The 16,753-nt window shown below is 50.9% G+C and overlaps 1 protein-coding gene across 14 annotated transcripts in view; it reads right to left on the minus strand.

Annotated features, from left to right (window-relative positions):
• Nucleotides 1-16,753, minus strand: part of ARHGEF37 (Rho guanine nucleotide exchange factor 37) — a 76,705-nt gene that overhangs the window by 16,757 nt on the left and 43,195 nt on the right. For 10 of the 14 annotated variants that reach the window (XM_075009584.1, XM_075009583.1, XM_075009579.1 and 7 more), the window contains 7 exons: nucleotides 15,797-16,001; nucleotides 12,391-12,608; nucleotides 10,999-11,122; nucleotides 10,033-10,180; nucleotides 6,831-7,030; nucleotides 5,065-5,195; nucleotides 3,993-4,097 (listed from right to left, as the gene is read on the minus strand). In XM_075009584.1, coding sequence (XP_074865685.1) covers nucleotides 3,993-4,097; nucleotides 5,065-5,195; nucleotides 6,831-7,030; nucleotides 10,033-10,180; nucleotides 10,999-11,122; nucleotides 12,391-12,594 — 912 coding nt within the window. In that variant the 5' untranslated portion in view covers nucleotides 12,595-12,608; nucleotides 15,797-16,001. Of the gene's footprint in view, nucleotides 1-3,992; nucleotides 4,098-5,064; nucleotides 5,196-6,830; nucleotides 7,031-10,032; nucleotides 10,181-10,998; nucleotides 11,123-12,390; nucleotides 12,609-14,628; nucleotides 14,817-15,796; nucleotides 16,002-16,753 lie in introns of all 14 variants that reach the window. The other 4 variants (XM_075009586.1, XM_075009582.1, XM_075009581.1 and 1 more) reach the window with 2 other exon arrangements.

The raw sequence follows: 16,753 nt of genomic DNA on the forward strand, positions 1-16,753 counted from the left end.
AGTGGTGTTCCCCAGGGCTCAGTCCTGGGACCGATCCTGTTCAACTTGTTCATCAATGATCTAGAAAATGAGGTAAGCAGTGAGGTGGCAAAGTTTGCAGATGACACCAAGTTGTTCAGGACAGTCAAAAGCAAAAGGGATTGTGAAGAACTACAAAAAGATCTCAGCAAACTGAGTGATTGGGCAGCAAAATGGCAAATGAAATTTAATGTGGGTAAGTGTAAGGTAATGCATGTTGGAAAAAATAACCCAAATTACACGTACTACATGATGGGGTCAAATTTAGCTACGACAGATCAGGAAAGGGATCTTGGAGTTATAGTGGATAGTTCTCTGAAGACATCCACGCAGTGTGCAGCGGCAGTTAGTAAGGCAAATAGGATGTTAGGAATTATTAAAAAAGGGATTGATAATAAGACAAAAGATATCATACTTCCCCTATATAAAACTATGGTACGCCCACATCTCGAGTACTGCGTGCAGATGTGGTCTCCTCACCTCAAAAAAGATATATTGGCATTAGAAAGGGTTCAGAAAAGGGCGACTAAGATGATTAGGGGCTTGGAAAGGGTCCCATATGGGGAGAGGCTAGAGAGACTGGGACTTTTCAGTTTGGAAAAGAGGCGATTGAGGGGCGATATGATAGAGGTATATAAAATCATGAATGGTGTGGAGAAGGTGAATATAGAAAAATTATTTACCTTTTCCCATAATACAAGAACTAGGGGACACCAAATGAAATTGATGGGTAGTAGGTTCAAAACTAATAAAAGGAAATTTTTCTTCACACAGCGCACAGTCAACCTGTGGAACTCCTTGCCCGAGGAGGCTGTGAAGGCCAGGACTCTATTAGGGTTTAAAAAAGAGCTTGATAAATTTTTGCAGGTCAGGTCCATAAATGGCTATTAGCCAGGGATAAAGTATGGTGCCCTAGCCTTCATAACAAGGGCAGGAGATGGATTGCAGGAGATAAATCACTTGTCTTCTGTTCTCCTTCTCTGGGGCACCTGGCATTGGCCACCGTCGGCAGATGGGATGCTGGGCTTGATGGACCTTTGGTCTGACCCAGTATGGCCATTCTTATGTTCTTATGTTCTTAAGAAGACAATCCAGGGAACCATAGACTGGTCAGCCTTACCTAAGTCCCTAGAAAAGTCATGGAGGGGATCCTCAAGGAATCTATTTTGGAGAACTTGGAAGAGAGGAAAGTGATCAGAAGTAGTCAACATGGATTCCCCAAGGGCAAGTCATGCCTGACAAATCTGATTAGCTTCTATGATGAGGTAACTGGTTCTGTGGACATGGGGAAGTCAGTGGATGTGATATACTTTAGCTTTAGCAAAGCTTTTGATACAGACTCTCACAATATTCTTGCCTGAAAGTTAAAAGTATAGATTGGATACATGGACTGAAAGGTGGATAGAAAACTTGCTAGAGGATTGAGTCCAATGAGTAGAGATCAATGGTTGTATGTCTGGTTGGCAGTTAGTTTCAAGTGGAGCGCCCCAAGGATCGGTTCTAGGACTGGTATTGTTCAACATCTTTATTAATGACGTGGATGAGGGACTGGATTGCACCCTCAGCACATTTGCGGATGACACTAAGCTAGGGCGACAGGTAGATGCATTGGAGGGTAAGGACAGGGTCTAGAGTGACTTAGATCAACTGGAGGAATGGGCCAAAAGAAATCTGATGAGGTTCAACAAGGACAAGTGCAGAGTCCTGCATTTAGGACGGAAAAATCCCAAGCACTGTTACAGGCTGGGGACGAAGTAGCTGTGCAGCAGAAAAGGACATGGGGATTACAGTGGCTGAGAGGCTGCATGTGAGTCAACAGTGGGCCCTTGTAGCCAAGGAGGCGAACAGCATATTGGGGTGCATTAGAAGAAGCATTTCCCGCAGATCTAGAGAAATTATTACTTCCCTCTATTAGGCATTGGTGAGGCCACATCTGGAGTACTACTTCCAGTTCTGGGCCCCCTCAGTACAGAAAGGATGTGGATGCATTGGAGAGGGTCCAGCGGAGGGCAACCAAAATGATTAGGGGGCTGGAGGACAGGCTGGGAGATTTGGGATTGTTTAGTTTGCAGAAGAGAAGACTGAGGGGTGATTTGATAGCAGCCTTCAACTTCCTGAAGAGGGGCTCTAAAGAGGATGGAGAGAGGCTGTACTGAGTAGTGATGGATGGCAGAACAAGGAGCAATGGCCTCAAATCACAGACGGGGAGGTGTAGGTTGGACATAAAGAAAGACTATTTCACCAGGAGGGTGGTGAAGCACTGGAATGCATTACCTAGAGAGGTGGTGGCATCTCCATCCCTTAAGGTTTTTAAGTCCCGGCTTGTCAAAGTCCTGGCTGAGATGATTTAGTTGGGGGTGATCCTGCTTTAGGCAGGGGGCTGGACTCGATGACCTGCTGATGTCCCTTCCAGCCCGAGCATGCAATGATTCTAGGTCACATCACATGCAGCTCCCCTTTCAGGCCCTCTTCGCTGTTGAAAAGGTAGAAGCCAGAAGCAGCAAAGATGACAGTACTGGGGAAGGATCTTTAGCTGTTGCCTCAGAGACCCCCTAGCTGCACCCGGGGCCTGTGGAGGCTCCTGTGGGGATGCCACAAGCTGGTTTTGGTTTGTACAGAAAACGACGGGCTCTCTGCTTGTGGCTGAGGGACGGGCACAATGTGCAGATGAATGAGGAGGATCTCACTGGAGGGATGAAGGAGCTGCCAACCTGCCAGATGGTGCATTAGGAGCCAGGTCATTTCCGTGCCAGAGATCTCATCATCGTCGGCTCTTATTCATCTTCACTGGAGGATCTCTCTGGGGTCCATACAGCACACTCCTCTCCCCAGAGACTTCTAAAGGCTGCTAGAAAGCTGAATCTGATCACAACCCTGCCCAGCCAGGCCTCTGAGTCTATTGTCCTGGCTGCTCTTCCCTGCCTCCTGGTGCCATGGTGTGAGGAGCACAGTGATGGCAAAGACCTCTCTGGGCTTCCAGCTTAGCCCCCTGGGGCCAATGCAGGATTTGTTCTTCAGGGCTTTTCCCATGCTAGTTTCCCAAGTACCCAGGAATGAGGTTCCACAGTACTCCTGGCAGACTATTCAGAAGATGCATCTCAATAGCACCCCACTTATGTTTCCTATCCTTAACGTCATCCCCTCCCTGGCAGTTCCACCCCGCTAGGAATTCCTGTCACTCATGAGGCTTTAGGCCCTTTCCATATTTAAAAAGGCTATTCAGCCCCTCCTCCTCCTCATCTCTTCGCTTAGCCTGTTAGTGCTTCTCATTGCTCTGGGTCCTTCCCTCCAGCCCCCTGGGCCTTTCAGATGCTCTTCTCTAAGCTCCTTGTAGTTTGTCAAAATCAATCCAGCAACTCCCTGTCTATAGATGAAGGCAGGCTGCAAGGTGTGGCTGCCATTACCAGGTCATCTTCTGGCCCTGTGGGCGGGCTGAGCTTCAAGCTAAGCAGGTCATCAAAGGGAGGAAGCCAGAGCAGTAGCTCACTATGTCCGTCTGTGCCTTAGTTCCCCATGTGTCAGCCTCAGCATTGGCAAAAGTCCTGTTCATGCTGTATGGGGATTTCACGGCATGGACAATCCTGTCTGGGACCTCTGAGATCACTGTGTGTCTTCCAAGCATGGTGCAGGAATTATTTTATTTAATCCTCACATGGGGCAAACTTCTCCCTGTGCAGAGACTTGGTACAAGGCCCACACATCGTTTCAATGTCAGCTCAGACCTAGCTTGGGGAACATAAGCAATCCACCACTCTTACCTGACCCATGGGAGTCCTCTGCACAGGGGACGGTTTTGCCCATCAGAAACAAGGCCCAAGCAAGGCAAGGCAAAGCCAGGTGCTGAGCATCTTCAGATCCCATTGGTTTCAGGCAGAGCTGAAGGTGCTGAGCCATCCACAGCAGTTTGCCTCTGTGGGTCTCTAACTCCCATGCCCCCCGCCCCCTCCAAGCACAATGGGATGGGTAGGCATTACCTGTAAATTGCTCAGGTAAGAGGCGACGTTCTCCTTCAGCTCAGTCACACAAGAGGCCAAGGCCTGAAACTTTTCCTCCAGTTGGTCAAACTCTTTGTCCTCAATCTGAAAGTCAATGGGGAGAATAAATGCCAAAGGCTAGTCTGAGCAGGCCCAGTGCTCCTCCTGTCCTGTCGGAGGGACCAGACTGCAGTACCAGGTGCAGTGGCTCAGGGCTGCTGAGCGGCGGGCGGGAGGGGGGAAGGTGCAGGGATGGCAACTGCCCTGGGGCCCAGCAATTCAGAGGAGCCTGGGGCTTCCAGCCACTGCCGTTGCTACTACAGCCATGGCAACGGCCAGAGCCCCAGGCCCTTTCAATCGCTGCCGAAGCGCCATTCCACATGCCCTGCACAGCCCTGAGGACTGGGAAGTGGAGGGCCTGTGCCACAGTCTGGGCAGCGCTGAAGGCTGGCTGCCTTCTGCCCGAGACCACGCCCCATCTGGGGGCATGGAGCTGGGGCTCCCCATACATTACCTGGGCGCCTGCAGAAGCTGTAGGCCTCACTGGGCAGGGCACAGAAAGTCCTTCACTGGTTTTGGGTGTACACGCCTGCCCCAGCCTGCGGCAAGGGGCCACTCCACTGGGTTTGTCTCTCTATCTTGGGATCCCTCTTTTGAGTCCCCCAGTCCTAGCCTTTAGGGGTGTGCAAATGGCCTCTACGATGCTCCATTACTTTGCTCACCAGGGGATCAAGAGAGTGAATCTGATATCTGAACTCAAACCACGAAGCCAGCTCTGAAATTTGGGACAAATGAACACAGCTGGATCACCTGAGGACTCCAGTGTCTCACGTGGTATTAGCATGAATTACATCAGCCTAACACTGATTACCACAGAACTTCAGTGTGATTTCTTTCACACGTCATATTTACAAGCCACAGAAATGCCACATGTGAAAACCAAGAGATGCTTTCGGTAAAGGGCACCTCTTCCCTGCTGCCCTCGCTTGAACTGTTTCCTTCCACATATGTCACCAACACACACACACACACGGTTTGCTTCCTGGGAGCCAGACTTGAGCAGGAACCTCACCTTGGGCACAATGCCAGCTTCATGCATGAAGAGCCGGCTCAGCCGTGTGGTCTTCTTGGCGATGGAGTGTTTGTTGAGCCGGCCAAGGAGTTCCCGCAGCGTCAGCTGCTCACCCTTGGTGTATTTGACTGCTGCCTCAAGATGGCAGGGGAGGAAGATAAACAGGCGAGGGATTGAGAAATATCTGAGCCCCAGATTCCTCATGGGGATCACATCTCATTCAGTTCTTTGGGGGCACAAATGCTCAGTACTGACCCCTCCTGATAACTAAAGATGTAAATCACCTACTTGCTTAATCCATTACCCACCTTCCTGGAGCTACCCCTAGACACTGTACCTGCCTCCTGGAGTTTGCCTCTCAAACTGACAATTTATATCTCATTTAAATTAGACTATAAATTCTGTGGCCCGGGCCTGTCTCTTGCTACTTGTTTGTGCAGTGCCTAACACCACAGGGCCTTGACTCCCCATTGTACTACTGTGATGGAAGTAATAAATAAGGAGGAAGAAAGGGATAGTCATTAGAAGAGTAAAACACAAAGAAAGGATTGTAGGAAATGTAGCAATACCCTATCAGGCTGATTAGCGGAAAGCAAGACACACCTCAAAGCACTAACAGAGTAGAATATTCAGTCACAACAAGCCAGTATTTTTAAAACTGCTGGTAGTTTCAGGTCTGCAAAGCACTAGGGGTCTGACTGAATTCTGGCAGTAATGACTAGCTGCAGGAGTCACCTGTGTGCTGCTAGGTAACACTGCAATGTGTCAAGGGGAATTGCTTAGTGGAATATAAATAATTTTAGAACAAGAAATCAGAAATCTTTAAAAGCTGGTTTTTATTTTATACCATGGAGGCAGGTTGTTCCCTCTTTCTCAGCTCTCAGACTGACAACAGATTAGTCAGTTTCACCTTCATGTCTAGTCAGTTTCACTTCAACCTTTCCCTTCACTGCAGGGTCTGTTTTGCAATTAGTAGTGTTAGTATGCTAATAATATTACCTGGTACCCTGACGCCATAACTGTAGGGTGACCATCCATCCCGGTTTCGGCGGCACAGTCCTGTATCTGGGACACCAGGATGGCATCCCGGTTTATTTTGTCAAGGGGCTAATGGCCCCGTATTTTCATGAGGCTGCCATCCACTTCTCCCAGCTCTCTCCGGCAGTGTGGCTGCCCCCCGACTTCCCCCAGCGGGGTGAGCTGGAACTGGACCTGCACAGCAGCGTGGCTGCTCCCCAGCTTCCCCTGGCTCCCCTGCCATGGCACAGCTGCCTCCCCCAACTTTCCCATGCTGGGAGAGCCAGAGCCAGACCCACGCTCTGTCTGCCCCGCAGCTTCCCTCAGCTGAGGGAGCTGTGAGCTGGAGCGGCAGCATGAAGCGGCAGCTTCTCTCAACTGGGGCAGCTGGTGGAAGCCAGGAGCTTCACTGGGAGAGTGACAGCCCCCACAGGGCAGCCACCTCCTGACTCCCACAGAAAGTGACCATCTGTCCCCTTTTGGCTGGGACAGCATCATTCCCCTTGTCCCATATTGGGTGGGGGAGATATGGTCACCCTACATAACTGAGACCAGGAACCTACTGTGCTAGAGGCTGTCCCTGTCCGGAAGAGTTTACAGACAAGGCAGACAGAGGCTGTTGTTCCACTGCAGGTTAAAGCCAAAACCTAAAAACCGGAATAACGAGTGGAGACATTTCTGACTGATCTTGCGTTCTACAAACTCTCTATCATCCCGACAAGGCCTTTAACTTGCTAGTTCCACCTCACCTACTTCCTTGCGCCTCTTGTACTCATTGATGTTGGTGTTGATCTCGAGCATGGCACTGGCTGCGCTCTGCAGGGCAAAGTAGGCCTTGTCACTGGCTGACGTGTTCTCCAGAATTTTCTGCAGCAGCAGCGGGTACTTGGTGACCCTCTGCACCGGCATCACCAGGAAGAAGCTCAGGTCTGAAGCTCCAGTGTGAGGCCTGCATGAGAGGTGAATGGGGAGGAGTATTAGAACCCTGAGCACAGCTGAACTTCCACAGGGTTTTCAGTGCTTCCTTCCTGTCCACAGCTGGGTGATAGACCCCTACAGAGTACCCAGTCATGAGGGAAGTGACTGGATAGGAAAAGAAACATCAGATGCCTGTGATGAAACATGGGTGATCACCATAAAAGAAACTCCACTTGAGAATAAGGTCCCGGGCTAATTGCATCTGCCCCTTAAATCCATGTGCCATGTAACAGCCCCCACCCCACTCCCCAGATACACCTAATGGCCCCACAATGCAGAGGTCAGGATCCTACACGCACATCATAGATGGGCAGTGCCACTGTTCTCATTTTCTCTTCTAATTCACCACTGGATCCCCAGCTGCCAACAATCGGTTTGTCTGTAACTCTCCCTACTGTGCTGGAGTTTTGCTGACTTACAGTAGCCTAACCACCTGCACTGGGGAGCTCATGAATGATCCCTATACAGTAGACTCCCGAGATATGCACAGCCTTGCTGCATGTGTCTCAGGTTAACGTGACTGCCGCCACTGACAGGAGTGGGGAAACTGCTCCTGCCAGTGGCAGCAGCTGAGAGTCAAGCGGTGAAATTGACAAGGGCACCAGCCGTGCTCAGTTTCCCAGCTCTGCAAGCGAGGTGGAGCAGCGAGCCAGGCCCCCGCCCGGTCCCCAGCCCCCCTCCACTTGCTGGAGCCAGAAAACTGATCAGAGCACTAGCCCCAGTCAGTTTCCTGGCTCCCTCGTGAGCTGTACAGGCAATTCGATTTATGTGGGGGTTGCGACGGTCTGCTGTGAGCTGAGCGCGTGGGCAGGAGCCCAGGAGAGATTCAGGCACTGCCCAGTTCATCAGCCCAGTGGGCAGCATGTGTTTCTAGTGGTGGTCGTGCATGTCTGCACATGCCTTGGTGCACACAACAAAATTTATTTTGCCCCAGGGTGGAAAACATGAGAGGGAACCCTGAGCTCACAGCCAGTGTTCTGGGATTTCCAGGCCATGCCCTGATCTCAGCCTTCCAATGGGAAGCTGGCAAAGCCCACAAGCTGTCCCCTCTCAGGGCCTTGCCAAGTCACTGCGACGGCTGTCTCTGCCAGCACAGGTCCCTGTCAGCCACGGGTGAGTTTCCTGTTTAGCGAACAGCCCCTGGGACTGACTCACGCCTTGGACAGAGGGAGGGACGGTGAGAGGGGAAGTGGACAGAGCTGCTCAGGGGCGACCTTCCAGGGTTTGATTTCATGCGTCTGGCAGGGCCGCACGAAACCGACCTCTCAGGGGTCACAGTCGACCCCAGTGCTACTCACGAGACACAAGGAGTGAGGGAGGTCAAGGGGACCTTCCCATCAACCTCGTTAGCAGGGACAGCCAAGCCAGCTGAGCACAGGCATGTCGATTCCAGCACTGGGATTGCCGCATTGTGTATCTACAGGTTACTTACTTTGTCTAGTGCAGACACAGGCAGAGACTAGCTGCCTCTGGCAGAGGGAATGCTGCCGCAGGCTGACCAGCCTCTCTCCCGACAGCCCGGCAAGTACTATTCACCCCTGACTGGTCATAGTGAGACCCAGACATGGCGCTATGGGCTGTCAGGCACCCAGCAGCTGCCTCCCCAGCCGTTCGTGGGCCTAGCGCCCCGCCTAATAGCACGCCAAGGAGGTGAGAGTGACAGCGGCAAGCCCCTGTCCGCTCTTAGCCCCGCTCATGCTGAGGGCATCTCCCAGTCCTCCGTCAGGCCCCTTCCTACCCTACTTCCTGTTTGCTGGGGGGAGAAGGGGAGCAGGCGAGCTGTGGGTGCTGCTCTGTTATCAGCCTCACCTATCCTCCACGCTGGGAAGGATAAGGCCAGAGTCTGAGACAGAGACCAAAGTCCAAGGCAAATGCAGCACGAAGCAAGAGCTAGTGTTTGTGATTCTTCCTTGCCAGCCCCCGCATGCCCTCCCAGGGGTATCAGGGACAGCAGCGGCATTCTCAACACGCTGCCAAGCACCTGTCCCATCCCCTCCTGCTCATCCCATGCTGACGTCCTGTCCAGTGCGGTCAGACGAGATGGGTCTCCCCTGAGAGCTTGTTGAGGCTGTTTCTCAGCGGGCCTAAGGGGGCAGTATCGAGGGAGGATGGAGCTGAGTATGTGGTCAGACAGGATCAAGGCACTGAGAATGCAGCCACCGAGCAAGGCAGTGCAGGGCCACCAGGCTGCCCCCTAAACCTCATTTTATTCCCTTCAGGGCCTGGGCATGTTCTCTGCTGACGCGGTGCCTGACCCTGCTTTTGTAGGGAAGGTGAATTATTGGGGCGTGAGGGCAGCTGCTCCCTGCCAGGACCCCAGATTGGAATGAGATTTCACCCTCCAAACTCGAACCCCACAGCGGAGCCGCCGGATACCTCCAAGGAGAAAGGACGATCCAGCCTTTGCCAAGGCTGGTTGTCCATCTCTGCAGGAGGCTCTGACCACTTGCCACAGAATGAGGGGGATGTGCTGGGTGCTGTCAGGTCAGCACTCCTCAGTCCTTGAGCAACGGCTTTCTGTGGAAGCATCAGGAGCTCCCTGGGGTGGCTGTAAGCCATGGCTCATCTCCTGCTGAAGCAGAATTACTCAGCCACATGTAAAGGAGTCTTCCCCAGACCTCAGGACTGGGAACATCCGTAACCAATAGGCCAGTCCTCACAGTGCTTCCTACAAGCCTCCATGGCAGATGGTTCAGAGGAGTCTGTGACTCAGGGTTGCTAGAGGACTGAAGAAGGTTGTGGTGTAAAGATAGTTCCCAAGTATTGTCAGAATACATAATCCAGGCAGCTGGCTGCAGACACACAGCTCCAGCAGCAGCTTCTCTGGGCCCATCTGCCAGGAGGACAGGAACATCCAGCTAGTCCAGCCAGCTGTGTAAACTGAATGTGTTTCCAAGTCCACCCTGGATAAAGAGTGCCAGCCAGGCCAAAGCAAATTAGCTTCACCAAGAGAGCTGGGGAACAGGTACTTACACTGTTGTATTCAGGGTCTCCACAATCTCCTGCTGCAACCTTGGGTCCTTCTTGTAACTCTCCAGCAGCAGAAGGGCTTGCTCATAGCTGGCACAGTACACCTTATAGATGCTCTCCATTTCCTCTTTGAACTCCTGGAACAAGGCACCTGGGTAGCAAAGTGACCAGAGAGAGTCACAGTGGGGAGCCAGCCCCATTTCCAGGGGAGGGGCTTCCTCACAGTGCCAGAACAGTCTGGGCAACAGGGTCACAAAGAGCCCAAGGACTGAACGAATATGGGAGTTGAGGCATCCTAGAGGGAGATACCTCCAAGCTGAGTCTGAGGAACACTGGCAGGGGACAGTGTGGAAGAAGCATTTGAAGGCCGAGGCTGAGACAGAGGTTTCCTCCCCACCAGACGAGCGGGAGAAGTTCAGAGTCACTGGAAGCGACTCTGCACCCTGCTGGAAACTGGGGAAGAGGAAATACGAGGAGATGGAGAGCAAACAAGTCCTAGCGGCCCCAGGCCCTGACCCAGTCAAATGCACCACAGCAACGATTCTCACTGCTTCTCAAGCACTCCATCCCATGCTGGCTGTAACATCCCTCACCACTTCCATAGTCTGGCCTGACCTTGAGCTTCTTGCAACATGCTCCTTACAGGGCTAGGCTGCCCGTGATTGCACAGCGCTAACAAACAATCTGTTTGATTAACACACGAGACCCAGCACTTCCTTCCCCGCAGGCTCCGGATTCCTCCGAGAAGCAGGACACAAGTGCAACTCAGGAGGGGTGTGATGGAGCCTGCTGCCCGGGATTGCTGTCCGTGCACAGAAGGCTAGCAGGGTGTGCCAGAGCTGCAGACAGCTTGCCAAGGGTGGTGGCTGTAAAAGTGAAGCAGGCGCTTTTCTGCTGGGGAATGGCAGTATCAGTTTAGTGTTAGCCTGGCACACAGTGACAGGGCCTCGCCGCCACCTTCACACTTACCGATCAGAAGCAGCTGCTCAGACTCCCGGTGCATGGTCGCTTCCAGCCCCATCAGGAAGTGTTTGGAGACATGGAGGATGTCATCTATGTTAGAGAAAAGCCCTTCCAAGTCTACGTCAGGCAGCTGAAGGAACCAGGAACCCACAATCAATCAAAATGAATTCAGTCCCACATGAAACATCTCTACCCCAGGGTCACTGGACACCCGCCTCTAGGCAGAAGTGTGCACATCCTTCAAGCCGCTCTAGGAAGCTGCCCAGGGCAGTGGCTGGATAATGATTCCATTTCACAAAACCTCTGGAGGTATGAAAATCTGCTAACGTTTCATCCACGGAGGTTCTGGGGATGGGCAGGCACAAACCTGCTCACATCTAAAATGCGGCTCCGCAGCCTAAGGAGAGGAGCCTCTGGACCCAGGCGTGGGGCAACCAATGAAAAAAGTTGTAAATATTCCAAGGGAGAATGTTAAGTAAGACTTCCAGAAGTTTAATAGAATGAGACACTCCGGTTCTGTATAGCCTGGCCTGATCTGAACCAGGCTGTTGAACCTGGGTCTGCCACATGTTAAACCAGGACGAATCCCCAGGCCCCTCTGCCTGCCCTCGCCCTGGCCCAATCCCCTGGCCCCTCCGCCCTGCTCTGCCTTCCTGCCCCACGATCCAATCCCCAGTCCCTCTCCTTCCCAGCCCACCCACCAAAACAAGATACAAGTGTCAATGAAATGGCATCTGTCAACATTGTGACCAGCTCCAGGAGGACACCCAGTGCTCCACACCAATTCCAAGCCTGGCGTTCAGACTGCACTGCCTGGATGCCCTCAGTTTGCTTGTCACATGCATATTGCTTGGCCCCCGCTGGGCATCTGGGTCTGTAACAGCAGACACAGGCATCTCGGTGGGCAAAAGTGCAGGTGCAAGGTCGAAGGCTATTTCTGCAGATTTGTTGCCTCATCTCACAGGTAGCTCAGGAGTAAAACTCCTGCAGGGCAGCTGTCACTCTCTGAGGCGCTGCTGGAGGGTTCTGCCTCCAGGAATTTCAGAGGCTTTATTCTTAGGCTTGGCCAGGGCTGTTGGCACAATGTGTACAATAGGGGAGCTGAGAGCCATTGTTAAGCCCTGTACACAATGCAAACCACTTTTACGCAAGTTGATGCTGCAACACCTCCAGTTCCAGCACCGATGGGCTTGGATGTCAATCTTCCAGGATGGGTTAGACACCTCCCCGCCTTCTCCTGTGGAGGAGAAGGTTAAAAGAGCCCTTCCACGTGGAGTGGAACAGGCGTGGCTTCCTGTGGAGTGGGGACACATTAGCTCCCTTTTCAATCTGACACCAGCAGAACATCCCCACGCGGTGACTGGCACCTGTATTGGGAGATTTGAGTCCAGCTCTCACCTGCTTGTGCCGGAGGTGGATCCGGATGTCAGACACACACAGCTCAATGGTGTGGACATAGCTGGCCTCTGTCGTGATCAGCTCTTCCACTGCCAGTTTTCGGTTCAGCTCCATTTTGTCAAGGCAGGTCATCTCTTTGTATATGGGGCACTCTGCTCCTGGGGGTTCCTTAGCAGGCAGCTCATCCGGGCTGGTGCTTGCCATGTCAGCAGCAGGCTCTGAGAGAGGCAAGGAACTCCGCTTAGAGAAATTCTGCAATTAAGTTATCGCAATATCGCAATTTCCGCAGGAATGGAATGACAGCAGATTCCTTGCTTCAGTTTTGTTGAGTCAATCAACTTTCACCACTAGGTTGCCACTTTGCATCCACCAAACCTGGCAGCCACCCAAAGTCATTATTATTCCATAGGTGTTTGGTGGCCCTTGTGGGGGCCCCCACATCTGGGGCTCTAAGTCCTGTACAGCCGCAGTCGCACAGACAGGTAGTGATGCTTGGCTCACCTCTCAGGCATTTGCATGGTATCAATAATCCATTGGAAATCAGGGAAATAAAGGAGGCCTAACAGTTACACCCTAGGGCAGGGTTGGTCAATAGGTGGACTGCAGGCTAAGTTCAGACTACCAGATGCTTTTGCATGAATCCTGAAAACTTTTTATGTACTTATTATTTTCAGCGCCACCATTAAAATCTTTTTTTATTATTTTCTCTAGAGTCTGGACCTTAGCAAGAAACCTGGACCTTTACAAAAATAGACTATCCCTGCTTTAGGGTTTGGCTTTGTGACAAAAAATGGAAGAAGAAGGAGAAAAGACTATTCCAATCCTACATAGTGAGTATGGGATGGAGGAATAAAAAAGGCCTGGAAATAAGTTGCCTGTGGCCATAATTTCACTGACCCCAAAGATTGGCTTTTCCGTTAACTTAGACACATTTATAAGCAGGTGTTTGCCCAATTTACCTGCCCCCTTACAGGGCTGCATGCATGGTTTGGGTGGATGAGCCTTCAAACAGATAATCAGCTGCATGTGCTGGCACTGTTATCACACTCGCCATGTGCAGTCGCAGCAGAAGTCTATGCAAAAGTTAGGTAGTCAGTTGCAAGTAAGCTGAAAACCTGGGCCCAGAAATCCAAAGTGCAGGGACCTGGAGCTATTCTATTCAGTGAGTGTTAGAGAATGGGGCTCCTTCTACTCTTTTCTTCTTATCCACATCTTTCTTTTCCATTCTGCTGTTTCTAACTTCACTTAAACTCTAACCCTTTGAATATCGCATGGCGCTCAAGAGCCTTATGACTAGTCTGTACTACTGGGGGAAAAAAAACAATTTAAATCATTTTTTACTGCTGTTCCCACAGCAGGAGGTCAAGTGGTAAAACTCTCCTGTCGACTTTCCTTACTTAGTTGCAAGCAGTACCAGGGCTGTCGGTGAAGCCCTGATGGTTTGATTTAACGCGGCCCCACTACGTGCACTAAATTGATCCCCAGAAATAAACCACCACCATGCAGATCTCCTGGTAAGTGTAGAGCACCCTTATTCAAAGCCCTTCAGAAGTGGGCAAATAACAGATTTGTTTGATTTGCTGACAGTTCTGAAAAATCAGGGAGAAATATAGAATCATAGAATACTAGGACTGGAAGGGACCTTGAGAGGTCATCAAGTCCAGCCCCCTGCCCTCATGGCAGGACCAAGTACTGTCTAAACCATCCGTCATTTATATGTATTGGTTTACATGAAAAACTAATTTTTAAAAAATGGTCAGAAATTCTGAAAGTTGCAGGAGGGGAGGGGAGTTTTGGATTGTTGCCTTTTCAAACTAAAATTAAAGAAATTTTCAAAGTCTTGTTGAATTAAAATAAAACAAGGCATCTCATTTAAACTTTTTAAAATTTTTTTAAATTGTTTGTTGAATTTTTATTCTGGTCAAAACAATTCAGGAAATTTGACATGTATAAGAGAGATATGTGAGTATCACAGGATCAGTATTTTTTTTCCAAGTTTTTTCAGTCAAAAATCGCTCCCAGACCTATGTCCATTGACAGTCATGGGCTTGGGATCAGGCTCTCAGACTTGCATAACCGTGCTAGGGTTAGTGAGTTTAAAAAAGCTAAATCTTTATTTGTTATCGGTATTGGAAGGAAAAGCATTGTTATCAGAAATTCTTTTGCCTTTCACATTAGAGTGTGCCTCTTTCATTCCCCCCCTGCCTGCAGGGAACAGGCACACAGGAATTAACTCACATAATTTCTTTCCTGGATTCTGTATGCTGCTCATTTTGAAGAAAAGGGAAAGATGCAGCCCTGGAACTGGCAAGGCAATGAGGTACACTCAAAATCACTCCATGGTAGGAAGCTTTGAATGGGACACACAGCCCCAATCTGCATCTGCTCCAGTCTATGGCTTGCTGTCGCTGACGTGCCTAAGGACTCTGGAACAATGAATGAAGTACCAGAGCTGTGCGCTAGGTGATGCAAAATAGGCGGGGGAAGTAAAAAATTCAGGCTGGACGCAGATGTGTTGGCAGGATAAGAGCGGTGCAATGGAAATGGAAATTGCTACTGCTGGCCTGGCACTTGCTCATGGGCTGTGCTCTCAGACCATCCAACCGCCAGTAGCGCCAAAGCTAAATTATTTAGCTGGTTTGTCTCCACCTGACCCTGAAGCCCAGTTCCTTTCACAGAACCCTGCCCCTGTGCAAAGCCTGCATCTGGAAGGGACCAGACCAAGAGCTAAACTTGAAACCTGCTGTCGTCCTGCCCTTTTGAAGCCGTTTTATCTTGTGGCTCAGCCAACCGGTTCCCAGGCAGGACCCCTAAGGCTTGGCGGCAGTTTGGTGCTTGAGCTTGTTTGTCTAACCAGGTTTCAACATCTCCTGCCACCCTCTCGCTCCCCGCAGCACGGCTGTCACAGTCTTAAAGGAACTCCACCAATGCCCTGGGCTCCCACTGGGACTCCAGAAAATTAACCTGCCTGATTCTATAAACTGTACCCCCGTTGAGGCTCCAAAGGAAAGTGAAACGAGCCCCTCCCCCACCCATGGTCTTCTGGCCAGGGGCTGAATTACCACTTCACCCTACAGATGATCCCTAAAACTTAACAGTCCAGGGGTGAGTATCCTGGTTTTGAGCACAATATACCTATGGTGTTTGGTCCCACGCTAGCCTCACTCAATAGCCGTTGCTTACTGCTGCTGCTTTTTGATCTGTCTGCCCTGCCTTCAAACCCAGATTATAATTTTACCTCCTGATCTTGTTTTGTTCCTGCTTCTGCCACTGACTCACTGTGCAACCTCAGGGGAGTCACTCTGCCACACTGTGACTCAGTTTCCCCATCTATGAAATGAAGATAGTGCTAGTAATCCCCCTTTATAAAGACACTTGAGATTTTGGGGGTGCAAATAGCACTCACCTCTCAATTATTAATAGCCCTTTGCAGACTACAAACACAGACTTCTGTACATCCTGCTGGAAGGCAGCCTGGGAAATACTGGTGGTTGAAGGGTTAAGCCAACAGCACAGAGCTTTCTCCATCCACGGCTTGGAGACAGCAGTTCTACCTCGCAGACTCCCCCAGGAAAATCCAGGTCTCAGTAAAGCCCTCTGGTGTGTGCGCTCTGACAAAAGAGATACATGTAATTGTCCACTCCTGCTGCAGGCTGGTTTCTCTCTCTCTCCAGAGTCCACAAGTCGGCAGTGACAGTAAAATCTTTGCTCTTCTTGCCTGAACGGACAGACCCAAAGGGAGGTTCAACAGACACCAGACAAGAATTCTGAGCTGTCCTACACCCTACCGAAGTCAGGGTGGGATCTGGTCCACACCCCTGGGATTGCCTTGCCTCACTCTCTGGTAGGATATTTCCACAACCCACACGAGTGGCAGAGTTTCAGTAGTGCACAGCTCATCTTTACGTGTCTAGTGTATGTGATGCTTTGGGAGAAGTAGCCACCTCATGCTTAATGGACACGGCCAGTTTTGCAGCACTGTACTTCTGGGGTTTTCTTTCCTGACGAATAGGAGCCCTTACACATGTTCTCATTCACACCAGTGTCCAGTCACAGAAGCATCTGCCAGACTCAGTGCAAGGCAAGCTGTCGGGATGACACTGGCAGGGCCCAACCACATTCACAGTCCATTTTGGTCAATTTCACAGTCTTGGGATTTTAAAAATCCTACGTGTCATTATTCCAGCTCTTCAAAATCTGACACTTCACGGTGTTGAAATTGTATTGGTCCTGACCCAAAAAGGAGCTGGGGTGGGGTCACAAGGTTCTTGGGGGCGGAGATATAGCACTGCACCCTTACTCCTGCACTGTTGCTGGTGGTGGTGCTGCCTTCAGAGCTGAGAGCTGGAGAGTGGGGGTTGCC

This window comes from Carettochelys insculpta, chromosome 15, assembly GCF_033958435.1.
Source record: "Carettochelys insculpta isolate YL-2023 chromosome 15, ASM3395843v1, whole genome shotgun sequence".
NCBI classification, from domain to species: Eukaryota; Metazoa; Chordata; order Testudines; family Carettochelyidae; genus Carettochelys; species Carettochelys insculpta.